The sequence below is a fragment of the Arabidopsis lyrata genome (genome assembly GCF_000004255.2).
Source record: "Arabidopsis lyrata subsp. lyrata unplaced genomic scaffold ARALYscaffold_4, whole genome shotgun sequence".
NCBI lineage: Eukaryota > Viridiplantae > Streptophyta > Magnoliopsida > Brassicales > Brassicaceae > Arabidopsis > Arabidopsis lyrata.
Window position 1 is genome coordinate 17621304 of NW_003302552.1, and position 15610 is coordinate 17636913.

Sequence of the window (15610 nt, forward strand, 5' to 3'; positions counted from 1 at the left end):
TTTCATTTTCATGAAATTGTTGGAAAAGATACCTCCATTAATAAGTAAAATTTCCGAATTTCCCTAATCTATTTAATTTCACTTTAAATAATACTTAGCGTGACGAAGGCAACTGGCTTATTCAACTTTACTTGATTAAAAGATAAAATAAAAGTTTAATAATTTCATATCTATCTCTCTTTTGTTCATAAATAATTTAATATGTTTGATTGATTCTTTCGAAAAGTAAAAAAAAAACTCATTTAATCACAAGAATATATTTCATTAAAATATTTGGTAACCCACCATTACAAAAATTTATTTTCACATCTTAGATAACAAAGTAACTAATTAATTACATTCCTTTTTATTTTTATTTTTCTTTTTTAAAATTTTATGTGAATGTAAAACAAGAAAAAATAAAATTTATTTTTCTCTCTCTCTTGGTTCAACCGTAGATGTTCATCGGAAAAATATCTTCGGCTTCAATTTCGTTCGATTTACCCTAAATTCTCGACTCCTGTTCTTCAATCTCAGGCTCTATTCCATTTCTCACGCTTTTCATCTTTCTCAGGTATTATTTTTCGTGTTTTTTTATTGGGTCAAACTTATTTTTTTTTAATTTCATTTCAAAATATCGAGTATGTATTTAGTAACCCTAGTTCTTAATTTTTCAAATTTTCGTCTTCCCTTATGAGATTTAATTGTATATATGTCGATTTAGCTAAATTAGGGTATTGAATTGAGTCAAATTGGGTGTTTTGTTGTGATCTGGTGAAATTAATTTGTAGGGTTTTTTGAAGATGAATTTGTTTGTTCTTCGAAATTAGGGTTTTTTTAAATTTGTGTTATGAATGTAAAATTCTGTCGGTTGCTAAATTTCTTGTGATTTTAGTTGATGATCGTTGTGTAATGTATCCACATTCGTTCTGAGTTTAGCCATTTTTTTGGGGGATTTTTATATTAATGGTTGAATTCATTGCTATGATTTGTAGGAAGTTGAAATCAAAAGCATGGATGCTTAAACAGTTTGCACATTATTGCGAAATGCAAGCCGAGCTGAAACCCGAAGGTCCTAACGGTGAGGGCCGTTTATCAAACCAGAACAGCAACCCCAATTTACTCTCTTCTGCTTCTATCACTGTTGCTCAGTTTCCTGGTATGTTGCATTGATTTAGAAGTTGTGCTTGTATGCTTCTTTTTTTAGTTGAGTCGACTTTCTTGATGGAAACTGCGATGTTTTGGTAATGCTATGTATCATTTGGAGTGCAGCTAAAAAGCCGACTAGACAATGGGCTGCTTGGACGCATCAAGAAGAGGAAAGCTTCTTCACTGCGCTTCGCCAAGTTGGAAAGGTATATCAATTCTTGAAGTTGAATGAGTTTGCTTCTTCTTTTTATCTTTGTTGTTATGTGTGTGAATGTTCTCTTTGTGTTGGTTTTTGCAGAATTTTGAGAAGATTACTTCTCGTGTCCAAAGCAAAAACAAGGACCAGGTTGGTTGCCTTTAACTTTGGGTTTGTTTTCTCTTCACTTGCTCTTGCTGGTGTTTGCTTTTAGTTTCTTATGGTTGTGGAAACATTTTGTGATTTGCAGGTTAGGCATTACTATTATCGTTTAGTGAGGCGTATGAACAAACTTTTGGGCCCGGAACTGAGCCTTGATGCTAAGAACCCAAAGGACACAAATGCTGCAATGCTACGATGGTACTTGATATATATACATTTCTTTTCTGCTATGCTTTGTGCTGGTCTTGTAGATTGTTACATTACTGTAAACAAGTGATGGACATTACTCTCCGGGAAATTTTCTAGATAACAAGTTTTATCATGGTATGAGTATTAAGTAGGCAAGGTCACATTCAGTTAAGGGTTCTATTGGCCTTAAATATCTTCTGTAGTATTGGCTCTGCATTTCCTGTTAGTGACAATATAATGTTTAGGTAAAGGTTTCTTGTTTCTTCTTGTGCTTTGATAATATCTGCCAGCAACCTCATACATGATCAGATAGTAGCAACTGACCTATGTCTCAGGCATCATACCTTTTTTCATTCTCCTAGATGACATGATCTTAATAATCATTCAGCTCTTCTGTCTGACGTAAACATGCTTTTTCATGTGTCTTGCAGGTGGTCTTTACTGGAAAAGTATAGCTGCAAAGCTTCAAAACTTCACCTCAAACCCCGGAGATTCAAGCTATTTATAGAGGCCTTGGTGAGTTGGCAAATGCGAATTTCGTTTTAACTCAAAACCATCTTGGATTTGTCCAGGAATTGTTTACAAACTATTGTCTAAGAAACCCTTTTGCATGAAGGAACATCAATTGCTGAAAGACCGCAGAAAGAGCATAAGAAAACGGGCTTGCCAGGGAGAAAATTTATCTTCTGCTTCCCTTGGAAACATCTCAAGTCATAGCAGAGAAAGAGGATTGGATAATCGTCCATTTAAACTTATTCTCTCCGACGGCCAAAATGTTAAAAAGCTAGGGCCTGGAAGAGCATCTACCAAACATGGTGAAAGCTTAGGTGTCATCCTTGGCGAGGAAAAAGAAGATACAGCCTTTGGGAGAGGTGGAAGGCAACGGCGAAAACAAGGTTCTTTCTTTGCTAGTTTTTATGCATGCTTGTTAGATAGGCAGTTTTTTCTCAGTCCCATATTGTGTGTTTTCTGTGTTCATACAAATTTGGACATTATCTACTTTTAATCATTAGATTATAAGTTGCTATTTAAAATCTTGATGTAGTTCCAGGTTCTTACGTGACTCTAAGCAGCTCTTCCTCTTTCAGCAGGTTATAGAAAATGGGAAAAAGCTGCAATAGATGGGGTCTCTCTGGTTGCTGATGCTGCAGAGCATTTGGAACGAACATCAATTGACAAAGATATGGATGATCAAACAGGTTTACTTGCTAGTATTGGATGATATTTCATTTTCGTAGATGTATGTTTTTGAGGACTAACATGTGCAATTCTGAATGAGGTTCTCCTTTTATCTTAGAATTAGGTCCCTCAAGATATTTAACCGGAAAGTCTCCACTTTCTCTATGCTCATCTGGTGACATTCTTCTCAGTGACACCAATATGCAGTTTTCTGCCAAGCTGAAACTTCAGCTGTTCCCGATTGATGAATGTACTCGAAGATCCTTGGAAATGGTAAGCTTCAAATAGGAATTATACTGATTGGTGCAATAATTTTTGGAGTCATGAAATGGAGCTTGATCTGTTAACAGGATAAGCACAATCCGCATCTTGAACTTACTCTTAGTAATCGCAAGAAGATATCATCTGTACTGGAACATCTCAATCGTAAATGGGGAAGCGCCAGTTGTGCGACTGGAGAGCTACTGCTATTTCCTTACAATGCACGAAAAGAAACTGTAACGTGCCATCAGAGGTGGACCCATGATTCTTTTCTAAGCGCAGCAGAAGTGCATTCAATGGTTGGAAGTCCCTCGGTTTTCCGCTTAAGGTTTGCTCTCATATTTTCCTAGTCTCTTGCAGGTTTCTTCCCGTCAAATTATCATACAAGATAAATCAAAATTAATTTACTTATATGTATTTGCAGGTATGGTTGGTTTGTCCATGATGCATCAGGTTCTATTATTTCTCAAGTTCCAACTTCAGATCCTTGCCCTTCACTCGAGGATGACATGAATGTGGATGGGGTGAACGAGGTCAACATGCTCCTTACTGAATCAGGACCCTTGTCTGTGCATTCAACTGCCGAACAAGCGACATCTGTAGAACCCAGCCAGGGTTTAGTATGTGCCTCTGGTGAAATCCATGATCATCCCGCAGAATCTAGAGATGATTATGAAGCTGCTTCAACAACTATTACTCCACTTGAGCATTTGAGCAGTGGTAATGCACAATCAGCAGGAGAATGGGCTGATAGTCTTACTAACATAAGTATAGGTGATCTACTTTCTGAAGTGCCTGATGACATAGATAGTGATGGTGTGGATCCACCTGCCACCGAGGGTTCACATTACCTCCTTCGAGATGTCCCATTTGCCTCTGACTCTTTTGATGCTGCAATTGCTGCTCATATACTAAGACACCAGAACAAGCCAAGTGCTCTACTACCGCTGACCTCTGGCTCTTCCTCTCTATGGGATGATGAAGAAACACGTGATGCCTTCTCTTTCCAAAAGAATCGTCTCGCAGATTCCACCGAGTTGGCTAGTGTTGCTTCTCACAGAGTAAATGGAGAGCCTTCACAATTGGTGGAGGTAACTATATCAGTCTCAAACTCCACTTCCACAATTATTTACAAAACTAAACCATCTGATTCAATACTTTCTATTAGGTTTTATCCGGCGATGAGGGGTCTTGTAACCCTCCTGACCATGGAGATCCAATGGAAGAGGGTCCAACAGACCCTCAAACGATGGATTCTCCTGGGAAGACCCCTTGTGGACTTGCGGATGTATATTGGGTAAATTTTAGAAATCTCATCTTATTCCCATATTGAAAAGCCATATATTCAACAACACTTGTTTCCTCTTTGCAGCCCGACTCGTTAGGACCACTGGATTTAGACATTAGATCTTCAAAGTATACAGAGGATTTGATCCTAAGTGAGAGCCTCGGAGGTTTGAGCCGTCTGATAGCGACCAGCCTTGATGCGTTTCAGAACTGCTCGCTCTTTGGGTTCGACAATAAGAAGGACAAGTCTAACATGGTCTGAAATGGAACCAAAGCTAAAGCAGCATGGGGTCCAAATGTTGATAGTTGAAAAAGAAAGTGACTTCTTGCCTTTTGAAAAAAAGAAACTTTTATCACCAACTGATAGCTTCACTGTACAAAAATCTGATGTAAGTTTTTAACTCTTCCTTTCACACATTCTTCTGTGTTGATACATGTTTCTCTGTGTACACTTTACTGTTAATTTACATATGTTTATTTGGCTATCATGCCGTTTTTTTTTTTGTTCTTTTGTTTATAGAAGATCCATGACAAATAAGAATGTCGATGAATATCCTAAGTTCTTTTAAGAGTTTGAGTAAAATTTAACTTTCTCATCGAATTCTCTTCTTGATTAAGCATTATAGGACTGGTCTATCTCTCATTTTAATATTCTACCCGAAAAAAGATTCCAAACTTTTACTTTTCATGATTTATAGACTCTTTATTTAAAGTAAAAAAAAATCATTTACAACTAAGTTTGATTGTTGTCTTGATCATATGTGTTCAAATTGGTTTTCTCTTCTATTCTCTACATGAAAACATTCCCCAACATCCAGTTTTCTCATTCTCAATGATTAGTGTAAGTCAGAAAGCTAAACATCACACTACACTCTCCACTTTAAGTAAAGTTAATTTCATTTAAAACTCAATTTGGTTAACTAAACCAAACCATGTTGATTTCCAGCAGGAAAACCATTCTTTGTTGGGTAGTACGAGTAAATTCCTTCTTTTAACTCTTAACCTGATCCTTTTTCGGTTTTCAGTAACACCACGAATTTTTAACCGGAGGAATCTCAGTTTGAAACCATTACTAAAAAAAAAAAACCATTACTAATTTCTGAGACCTACAAAAAAATCGGGTTTCATCCCAGTTAAAAGAAACCTATTGACCATGTCTAACCATTTTTTTTTTACCATGTCCAACCATGATTAAAAATGGTTATGAAAGAACTTGAATTCTAGTAACTTTCAAATCAATTATTTTTTTTTTATTGTAAAGAAAACCATCAATATCAGCAAAAAAAGAAGAAGTTAATTTAAGATTTAAAGCAAATTCGTATGGTAATGATTTTAACATTTTTTGTTACGCAGGATATGCTCTCAAGAGTCAAGTCTCAATAATGAGTCCCATACAACAATGATGTAAGCCAAGTTGTCATAAAATGACAAATGTGCTTTAGTGTTGTCATACACCGCTTTACACTGGTCCACTCTTTCACATCACGTCGAGTTTCGTACACGAAGAGACAGTCTCTACGTGCCCTCCCTTGAATATTCAACTTCATCTTCTTTTTCGACTAAACATCTTCATTTTCTTCAAAATCAAATTTGACGGCTTCTGTTGTCACGACATATTTTATAGACAATCAATATATTATAACACAATTACACATATCAATATCATACGGAATCTTTATGTATAGAGGCATATTCGAGTTCTAAATACATTCACAACCTAAATGCATAAATCAAGAAAACCTAAATTTACAAGGTTTGTGTAATAGGTTATTATATGAATCTAGTATTTATGGATGTCAATAGTATCATATCATTCATGACTGGCTTTTAAAGGACTCTAACTTTTGAAATTTATAGCTATCGTAAATGATTGGAAAAAAAAAAAAGACTGTTTCTAGGTTTTAAGTTGTTTTATTTTAGCAATAAAGTCTACTTAGACACCAAAATTTATTTTGTTTTTTTTCTTTAGTTAATAAGATTTTCATGAATGATTTTATGATATTCTTGTATGATTCTTTTAATTAGTTTGTTAATAATAGGAAATTTTATTGTATATTTGAAAACATTGGAACGGACTTGCTGATCATCGATTGGAAACTCGTATTAAGGAGCTGGTTTGATTGTTAAAGTTTTCTACGAATGATGTAGACCAAAAAATATAAGATTGGTTTATCAAAAAAAAAAAAATATAAGATTATCCTCTAAAATTTCTCTCTACCATAATCAAACCCATATAAAAATCTCACTCAAAACCCTGATAAATATCCACACTCTCAGTCCATACATCACTCAAAACACCAAGAGAATAAAATTCTTCCAAAAAGCAAAAAATCAATGGAGAGAGCAAAGTCGAGGAAGCCTCATATCATGATGATACCATATCCACTTCAAGGTCACGTTATCCCTTTTGTCCACTTAGCTATCAAACTTGCTTCTCATGGCTTCACCATCACTTTCGTCAACACCGACTCCATCCACCACCACATCTCCACGGCTCATCACGGTGACGCCGGTGACATCTTCTCCTCCGCTCGCAGCTCCGGCAAGCTCGATATACGTTACACCACCGTGACTGACGGCTTCCCTTTGGACTTTGACCGCTCACTTAACCATGACCAGTTTTTCGAAGGCATTCTTCACGTCTTCTCTGCCCACGTGGATGATCTCATCGCTACACTCTCCCACCGGGATGATCCTCCGGTGACTTGCTTGATCGCCGACACGTTTTATGTTTGGTCATCTATGATTTGCGACAAGCACAACCTCGTTAATGTCTCGTTTTGGACCGAACCAGCCTTAGTCCTCAATCTCTATTATCACATGGATCTCCTAATATCTAACGGTCATTTCAAATCTCTTGGTAACACTCTTAATCATGTTAATTAATTACATAGTAATATAGTATAACCTAATTAGCTGTATATATTTTTTTAAACCGAAAATTGTGAGGATTGTCACAAGTCATAGATATTTGGAAATTTGTGTATTATCTTGGAAAAAATATGTGGAAGTCGACGACTAGATAGTTGATGACTTTCTTACAATTTCGTATATTTACATCATTTTTGTTTTTGAACTTTGTGGTAGATAATCGTAAAGACGTGATCGATTACGTACCAGGGGTTAAAGCAATAGACCCAAAGGACTTGATGTCATATCTTCAAGTAAGCGACAAAGACGTAGACACAAATACAGTGGTCTATAGAATATTATTCAAAGCCTTTAAAGACGTCAAGAGAGCCGACTTCGTCTTATGCAACACAGTGCAAGAACTCGAACCAGAATCTCTCTCAGCTCTACAAGCCAAACAACCGGTTTACGCTATCGGTCCAGTTTTCTCAACTGAATCGGTTGTCCCCACAAGCTTATGGGCCGAGTCAGACTGCACCGAGTGGCTTAAGGGCCGGCCCACCGGGTCAGTTCTCTACGTCTCGTTTGGTAGCTATGCACATGTTGGTAAGAAAGAGATTGTTGAGATAGCTCATGGGCTTTTACTTAGTGGGATTAGTTTCATTTGGGTTTTACGTCCGGATATAGTTGGATCCGACGAGCCGGATTTTCTTCCAGTTGGGTTTGTGGACCAAGCCCAAGATCGAGGTCTTGTGGTCCAGTGGTGTTGCCAAATGGCAGTAATTTCAAATCCAGCCGTGGGAGGTTTTTTTACACATTGTGGATGGAATTCAATTCTAGAGAGTGTTTGGTGTGGTTTACCTTTGCTGTGTTATCCGCTTTTGACAGATCAGTTCACGAATAGGAAGCTTGTGGTTGATGATTGGTGCATTGGGATTGACCTTTGTGAGAAGAAGACGATCACAAGGGACCAAGTCTCAGAGAATGTTAGAAGATTGATGATGAATGGAGAAACTTCATGTGAGCTGAGAAACAACGTTGAAAAAGTTAAACGTCATCTCAAAGATGCGGTTACAGCCGTTGGATCTTCGGAGACGAATTTTAACACGTTCATTGGTGAGGTCCGAGATAGAATTGAAAATAAATTGTGTAACGTAAATGGACTGGAAATATAGTCGACAAGACTAAGCTATTATTCGTTTAATTGAGTAAAGCCAAATAAAATAAAATAAAATTGACCAATCATAACAATTATTTAATTGTTCCTTTTAACTCACCCGTTTTGTTCAGACTAGGCGTGGCATTCGGTTTCGGTTCGGTTGTATTCGGTTTCGGTTAGTTTGGATATGGTAATATAATAATCATTCGGATATTTTAGGAATTTTGGTTCGGTTCGGTTTGGTTACCTTTTGGTTCGGTTCGGTTTGAATATTTAAATAGATAACCGTAACTAACTAAATTTTTATCACGTTCGGTTTGGTTTGAGTTTTTTCTCAAAATAACCAAAATTTACCTAAACTAACCAAAACTAACCGATATTTGATTGTTTTGATTCTAAAAATAATTAATATTTTGAGTATATAATTATAATTTTGGATATTAATTTTGGGTATCTTATATATTTTTGGATATTTCGGTTAACCGTTTGGTTATCGGTTCGGTTCGGTTTCGGTTAGTTTGGATATGAGATTTTACTAACCATTCGGTTATTTTAAAAACTTCGGTTCGGATATGGTTCGGTTTTTTTCGGTTCGGTTCGGTCGGTTATTTGGTTAGCGGTTTTTTTGTCAAGGCCTAGTTCAGACGGTATGGTTAGCATATTAACAACAATCAATCTCTAAACCGGTATCAAACCGATTAGCGGTTAAACTTTTGTCCACCCAAACTCTGGCTTATGCAACTCTGTTTTGAGGAAGCTATGAATTTTTAGTCAAAAGGAAAATTGATTGCGTTTGCTATTGGTAATGTCACGGAGAAGTGTTAATTCGTCTGATAAAATGCAGTTTCGGAACCAAATCTATCAACTTTTGTCACAAATCAACAACATAAGCTTCACTTTCTTCTCTGGTTCATTGGTTATCCATGGCACCGCTCCAACAAGCAGAAGGTATATGGTGACTCCATGAGTTTGCCCAAATGTCTGTTTTGGTTCGTCTTACTTCAAAGATTGCGTCTTTGGCCAAATCAGGTCGCATAACAAGCGCCCGTCAAATGTTCGACGAAATGACTGACCGAGATACCGTGGCGTGGAACACTATGTTGACGAGTTATTCTCATCTGGGTTTACATCAGGAAGCTATAGCTCTGTTCACCCAGTTGAGATTCTCCGACTCTAAGCCTGATGATTATTCGTTTACAGCAATCTTGAGCACTTGTGGGAGTCTAGGCAATGTTAGATTGGGAAGAAAGATTCAGTCTCTTGTTATCCGGTCTGGGTTTTGTGCTTCGTCACCGGTTAATAATTCGCTGATTGACATGTATGGTAAGTGCTCTGATACTCTTAGCGCAAACAAAGTGTTTCGAGATATGTGCTGTCATAGTAGAAATGAAGTGACTTGGTGCTCACTTTTGTTTGCCTACATGAATGCTGAACAGTTTGAAGCTGCCCTCGATGTTTTTGTTGAAATGCCGAAAAGGGTGCCATTTGCTTGGAATATAATGATCTCAGGGCATGCTCAATGTGGAAAGATTGAATCTTGTTTAAGGTTATTCAAAGAGATGCTGGAGAGTGAGTTCGAACCAGATTGTTTTACGTTTAGTTCTCTGATGAATGCTTGTGCTGATTCATCAAACGTGGTTTATGGATGGATGGTACATGCTGTTATGGTGAGGAATGGATGGTATTCTGCGGTTGAGGCAAAAAATTCTGTGTTAAGTTTCTACGCGAAATTAGGCTGCAAAGATGATGTCATGAGAGAGCTCGAGTCTATTGAAGTCCTGACTCAGGTATCCTGGAATTCTATTATTGACGCGTGTGTGAAAGTAGGAGAAACAGATAAAGCTCTTGAGGTGTTTCGTTTGGCCCCTGAGAAAAATATTGTTACTTGGACTACGATGATTGCAGGATATGGTAGGAATGGAGATGGAGAACAAGCACTGAGATTTTTTGTCGAAATGATGAAATCTGGGGTGGATTCCGATCATTTTGCATATGGTGCAGTTCTTCACGCATGTTCAGGTTTAGCCCTTTTAGGACATGGAAAAATGATCCATGGTTGTCTGATCCATTGTGGCTTTCAAGGTTATGCTTATGTTGGTAACGCCTTGGTTAATTTGTATGCCAAGTGTGGAGATATTAAGGAATCAAACCGTGCGTTTGGTGATATAGCTAACAAGGATTTGGTATCTTGGAACACAATGCTTTTTGCATTTGGTGTCCACGGGTTAGCAGATCAAGCTTTAGAGCTCTATGACAACATGATAGCGTCAGGGATTAAACCAGACAATGTGACATTCATTGGATTGCTGACAACTTGCAGCCATTCAGGCCTTGTAGAGAAAGGTTGTGCGATATTCGAATCCATGGTTAAAGATTATGGAATCCCATTGGAAGTAGATCATGTAACATGTATGATAGATATGTTTGGGAGAGGTGGACATCTAGCAGAAGCAAAGGACTTGGCGACAACTTACAATTCACTAGTCATTAATGCTAGTAACAATAGTTCATGGGAAGCTCTTTTGGGTGCTTGTTCTACACATTGGCACACCGAATTAGGCAGAGAAGTTAGCAAAGTTCTAAAGATAGCAGAACCAAGTGAAGAGTTGAGTTTTGTTCTGTTATCCAACTTGTACTGCTCGAGTGGGCGGTGGAAGGAAGCTGAAGAGGTGAGGAGAGAAATGGTTGAGCGAGGAATGAGGAAAACACCGGGATGTAGCTGGATCGAAGTAGGAAACCGGGTTTCAACTTTTGTAGTCGGTGGTTCTTCACACCCGCGCTTGGAGGAGCTTTCTGAAACTTTAAACTGCCTTCAACATGAAATGAGAAACCCAGAGACGTTTGGACCTTGATCATTTAGTGATATAGACAACGAAAAATATGAAGCAGATACCCAAAAAACAACATTCACTTTTGTATAATTTGTATTGGTAATAAGCAAATGAATTAGCCTTTTTTTCTTCCTAAGGTTCTTTGTGTTCCTTCAAGCTTAAAATCTTTTAGTTTATATTTGGACACTAGTTCATGTAGTTTAGGTCAATATATCTTGACATGGAAGTCTCATACTATTTAAAAGCCATGTATATTATTTAGAAAATTATTTTGAAAAAAAAAAAAAGACAAATTAGAATCCATGTTTTAGATAGTCATGTTCAAATGCTCCAGTTACACATCGTAAAAGAAGGTTTTGAACCTAAGTTTCATATAATTTCCATCGGTTCTTTGGAATGAAGTTTTAATCAGATTTGAGTTATTATGTTGACTCTGCTTGATAAACTCATAAGCTAGGTTGCATAGAATCAGAAGCGGATACGAGGAAGCGAAGCGTTTGGAAACGTGGAAGCGATTTTTATAAAAATTATAGAAAGTGGGTACTTGTTGGAAGCGTATATAAAAATTAATATATATATATATATATATATATACATATATAATAAAAATTAAACATTATATCATATAAAAAATTATAATTAACATACAAATCTAATACATAAATTCTAAATATCTCTCTATATTTAAAAATCAAATAGTGTACGTTTACAATAGAGAAAAGTCAAATAGTTCAAAGTCAAAAATTTCTTATTTCTTATTTATTTTGTGACATCAAATTTTTTAAATGGAAGCGCAAGCTTCCAAAATAGAATCGTAAGCTTCCAAGGAGCTTCCAAAATGAATTTTTTAGAAACGTTATGGAAGCGAGATTCCAAAAGCTTCCGAGAGCTTCCGATTCCGACTAAGATTCCGAAGCGGGAAGCGGACCTCCGACGAAGCTTCCGTGTTTCCTAGCTCATAAGTGATTCCTCATAAAAATTTGATAATGACTAGACACAGAGTAGAAGGAAACATCAATATTTTCTACTTTCTATAGTGTGAAAAGTCCACAAGAACTGAGAATGAAACTCAACATATTGACAAAAGAAAATAAATATAGATTTAAATTAATTTCTTGTTTTAAGTGTGAGATCCAATTAAAAACTAATAATTACTCAACTCAAAAATTTAGATGGCATAAATTGGTACGAATTTGACTAGATCACATGGCCTCTTTAGATCGTACTAGACTTCCTCATAATTATTTTCCATCATTATTCTCCAACTATTTCTCTTCTTGCGTCAGAGTTACTTCATTATCTTTATCTCTGTGGTTGGAAATTTATGTTCTATATTCGTAATTTGCAGCATGCAACACCATAATTTTGTAGAGTTGATAGGTGGGTTATACAAAATGATAAAATAATTTTAGCAGTTAAAGTTAGCATTAAAAGATGATGATGCTAACTTTGAACAAGAAATTTGATGAGAGATGTATATAGTTCAAGAAATTTGAACAAAAGAACAGACAAACTATTTTTTTTTTCCTTTTCTACACAGACAAACTATTTTATTTATATATAGAAGGCAAAGTTATTTGCATATCTAATGGAATTAGAAAAGAAAAAAAGGACAAGAAAAGATGGTGTTTATATGGCTCCGAATCTGATGATATATGACTCTGAAGCAAGAAAAAGATTTCTATCTATATATAGAATAGTAGACAGTGTTTATTTATATCCAGATTTACCATAGAGACATTTATCTAACCCTCAACTTTAAATCAACAGAAGGGAAAATTTTGAAAATACAAAAGGCCAGAAATTTTCCACGTTTTCTATTTCCATGACTTCAGGGTTCAAGCTGTCTGATTATGATAACAACTGCCAGTCATGTCATGAGTCCCCAATGCCACGACCGTCGCTGTTCCAAAATCGCCCCAAGCAAGTGGTATTGGTGGTGGGAGTGATTTTTTTATTTTTTATTTTTTTTAATTCTGTTCTTTGGATATATAATTATTTCATTTGTAATTTATATTAAAAAAATAGGTTGTCAAGTTCTCTCTTCTGACATTAGTTTGTTTATTTATATCAAAGATAACACCGTTTCATATTAAAAAAATAATAATATACACGGTGATATATCCTCCGAGGGTTATAGTATGAAGGTTGTTTTACATTTTACATTTTTCATTTTTCATAGTTCAAGGGTTACCTTGCAAAAGTTGGCTAATGTTAGGTTTTGTTTGCAAATTGCTCAATTGATTATAAGATCAACGTCACTAATACATATAACATTTCTACAGTGTTAATATTGTTTACTCTTAACTTAATTAGAGTCTCTAATTAAGAGATAGTGTCGTACTCAAGCTTAGATTTGCTCACGACTCACAATATTTTTAAACTAGTTGCAGTAATTAATTACCATATTTATATAAATCTTAACAAAATATAGTAAAACTTACTGCAACAAAAACGTGGCCAAAAGCTACCCATTTGAACCAACAAAACAAAACACAAATCACAATTCAATCTTCTCTAATATACGTATGCACATTGATATGTAGATATATATTATTTTTAAAATATGAAGATGACAATCCAATAAGAGAAAATAATCAAGAGTCTTTGCGGTCGTGGTTGTGGTCGTGCCAGCAGACTAACATGGCGATACAACGGCGAACAATGTAAAACTTGGCTCTTTGTTTCTTCACGACATGACTGCACTTTTGCCCAAAGGTCTTGCACGGCTCACACGTGCCTTTCTCCTCCGGTGCCATTGATTGGTTTCTTCTCTTAATTTGTGAGTCCGACCACAATATAAAAAAGTGCAAGAAATTGAAGAGTTCTTATGAGCTTTAAATTGTAGTAGAGATGTGGAAGAGAGACAAAGATAGAGAGTTAAGTATATACTATGTAGTCAGTCGTCAAGTGGAGTGGACAAAGCATTATCAAAAACCCAAAAGTATGTTTCTTACCAAGTAATTGCCCAAACTAACCATACGCGGTGACTATTTACTATTGCATAATATTAAATAATATTTGACTACGAAACAAACCGCTACATATATTTTATTAGTTAATTTTAATTTTGTACGTGGATTGGTTTTAATTAATAGCTGTTAGGTTTAGTCGTTTAGAGGGAAACGCAGGTTGAAGTTTTTTTTTTTAATTAAGATAATTTTCAAAATATATACATTGTAGATCAATCTTATTGTGTGTTTCTTTTGATTTTTCAAATACATCACATAAGACTTAAATGTAATTAAATCTTCTTTTTTGTTTTGATAACTAAAATCCTGAATTGTAATTTAGACTAATCTCTAGAACCTATGAAATGATGGTATTCTTCTTTTAAGGTGTTCATGATGGCCAACCATGATCAAAGTCACAATGGCAAGACTCGAACCCTAATCCTCCAATTGTAGAGTAAATTCTTCGACTATTGGACCACCATTAAACAAAAAGGCTTTTAAGTAATTTTGTTTTTGGTTTAGGTTTCCAACAAAAGTCTATTTGACTCGAAATTTTTGGAGACTTTTAAGTTTTGTATGCTATCTCTTTTTGTTTTATTCTAGTAAGGATTAAATTTAAACCAAAGAAAAGAAACTTGAACCAAATCAAAATAGAATGATCTCATTATAATTATTTTTGAAGTTAGAAATGATTTTATAAATATTACTCACTTTATATGTTGTTAATAATTGACATATATGATATCAACATAAAATGTTAACATTAATGGAAAACCAAAATTGCATACTTAGTTTTTACCAAAAAAAAATACTCGTCACATATATGACAACCAAAAAAGGAGAAAAAAAATCATCAAATAGTATATTTACTATGCAAAGCAAACCATATATGTATCACTCTGAGGAGAAAAAATCAAACAACTGACACTGTTGAAAAAAGGAAGACTTACCGTGTTATGTTATGTCGCAAGGGGAAAAAACAAAACATGGTGATTGGTGATACACAGTTAATTAAAATTCAACATTTATTTTGGATTTTGGTCGACCTTTAACATTGTATAAAATTGAGCTATACTTATTAATGGTAAGGCATTGCCGCATTGGCATGCACCTGAACGTGAGTGGTTGTCCGTGTAAGCCAAGCCCCACTTCTGAAATGTCTTCTTCTTTGCAATTTATTAGATTCGTACGATGCCTACCTTTTACACATCTTTTTGAGATTTTCCCTATCGAATTTGAATTGTACCTCTAAAACTTTGGAAAATATAAGGAAAAACTTCAGAAACAACGTATTAATCAAGATCTATTAAACACATGCAATTGAGTTCATAAAGTATAAATTGAGTTCCACTTTCTTTATTTTCAATAAATGTCATCATCAGGATCTATTAAAAGTCAATGTAACCATCAAATA

At 35.5% G+C, this 15610-nt stretch overlaps 4 protein-coding genes across 7 annotated transcripts; 3 read left to right on the top strand and 1 right to left on the bottom strand.

The window, feature by feature from the left end:
• The first annotated feature begins 371 nt into the window (after positions 1-371).
• On the top strand, positions 372-4903 carry LOC9315702 (TSL-kinase interacting protein 1). Of its 3 annotated transcripts, XM_021028920.1 has the most exons (14): positions 372-553; positions 975-1138; positions 1252-1334; positions 1427-1474; positions 1575-1684; positions 2107-2191; positions 2292-2571; positions 2764-2874; positions 2973-3127; positions 3205-3443; positions 3540-4206; positions 4284-4327; positions 4376-4412; positions 4488-4903. In XM_021028920.1, the coding sequence occupies exons 2-14, from the start codon at positions 997-999 to the stop codon at positions 4662-4664; spliced, it is 2178 nt and encodes a 725-aa protein (XP_020884579.1). In that variant the 5' UTR covers positions 372-553; positions 975-996; the 3' UTR covers positions 4665-4903. The 3 variants fall into 3 exon arrangements, with proteins under 3 accessions (XP_020884579.1, XP_020884578.1, XP_002879635.1); XM_021028919.1 differs by having other exon boundaries at positions 373-553; positions 4284-4412; XM_002879589.2 differs by having other exon boundaries at positions 374-553; positions 2767-2874; positions 4284-4412.
• A 1754-nt stretch (positions 4904-6657) lies between these two features.
• LOC9315703 (UDP-glycosyltransferase 86A1) lies at positions 6658-8524 on the top strand. Its single transcript, XM_002879590.2, has 2 exons — positions 6658-7262; positions 7490-8524. Exons 1-2 carry the CDS (start codon positions 6737-6739, stop codon positions 8425-8427), a joined length of 1464 nt encoding a protein of 487 aa, XP_002879636.1. The 5' UTR covers positions 6658-6736; the 3' UTR covers positions 8428-8524.
• Positions 8525-8946: 422 nt separating this feature from the next.
• On the top strand, positions 8947-11378 carry LOC9315704 (pentatricopeptide repeat-containing protein At2g36980, mitochondrial). Of its 2 annotated transcripts, XM_021030081.1 has the most exons (2): positions 9465-9734; positions 9848-11378. In XM_021030081.1, the coding sequence occupies exons 1-2, from the start codon at positions 9732-9734 to the stop codon at positions 11261-11263; spliced, it is 1419 nt and encodes a 472-aa protein (XP_020885740.1). In that variant the 5' UTR covers positions 9465-9731; the 3' UTR covers positions 11264-11378. The 2 variants fall into 2 exon arrangements, with proteins under 2 accessions (XP_002879637.1, XP_020885740.1); XM_002879591.2 differs by having other exon boundaries at positions 8947-11378.
• A 2283-nt stretch (positions 11379-13661) lies between these two features.
• Positions 13662-14196, bottom strand: LOC9315705. Its single transcript, XM_002881437.2, has one exon. It carries the CDS (start codon positions 13999-14001, stop codon positions 13840-13842), a length of 162 nt encoding a protein of 53 aa, XP_002881483.1. The 5' UTR covers positions 14002-14196; the 3' UTR covers positions 13662-13839.
• Between the last annotated feature and the right edge of the window lie 1414 nt (positions 14197-15610).

Bases quoted from the DNA above. Each gene is read 5' to 3' on its own strand.
- LOC9315704 (XM_002879591.2), top strand. From the start codon at position 9,389: ATGTCTGTTTTGGTTCGTCTTACTTCAAAGATTGCGTCTTTGGCCAAA.
- LOC9315702 (XM_021028919.1), top strand. From the start codon at position 997: ATGCTTAAACAGTTTGCACATTATTGCGAAATGCAAGCCGAGCTGAAA. The intron at 1,335-1,426 runs GTATATCAATTC...TGGTTTTTGCAG, and splicing joins CGCTTCGCCAAGTTGGAAAG to AATTTTGAGAAGATTACTTC. The intron at 2,192-2,291 runs GTGAGTTGGCAA...TTTTGCATGAAG, and splicing joins AGCTATTTATAGAGGCCTTG to GAACATCAATTGCTGAAAGA.
- LOC9315705 (XM_002881437.2), bottom strand. From the start codon at position 14,001: ATGGCACCGGAGGAGAAAGGCACGTGTGAGCCGTGCAAGACCTTTGGG.
- LOC9315703 (XM_002879590.2), top strand. From the start codon at position 6,737: ATGGAGAGAGCAAAGTCGAGGAAGCCTCATATCATGATGATACCATAT. The intron at 7,263-7,489 runs GTAACACTCTTA...ACTTTGTGGTAG, and splicing joins CGGTCATTTCAAATCTCTTG to ATAATCGTAAAGACGTGATC.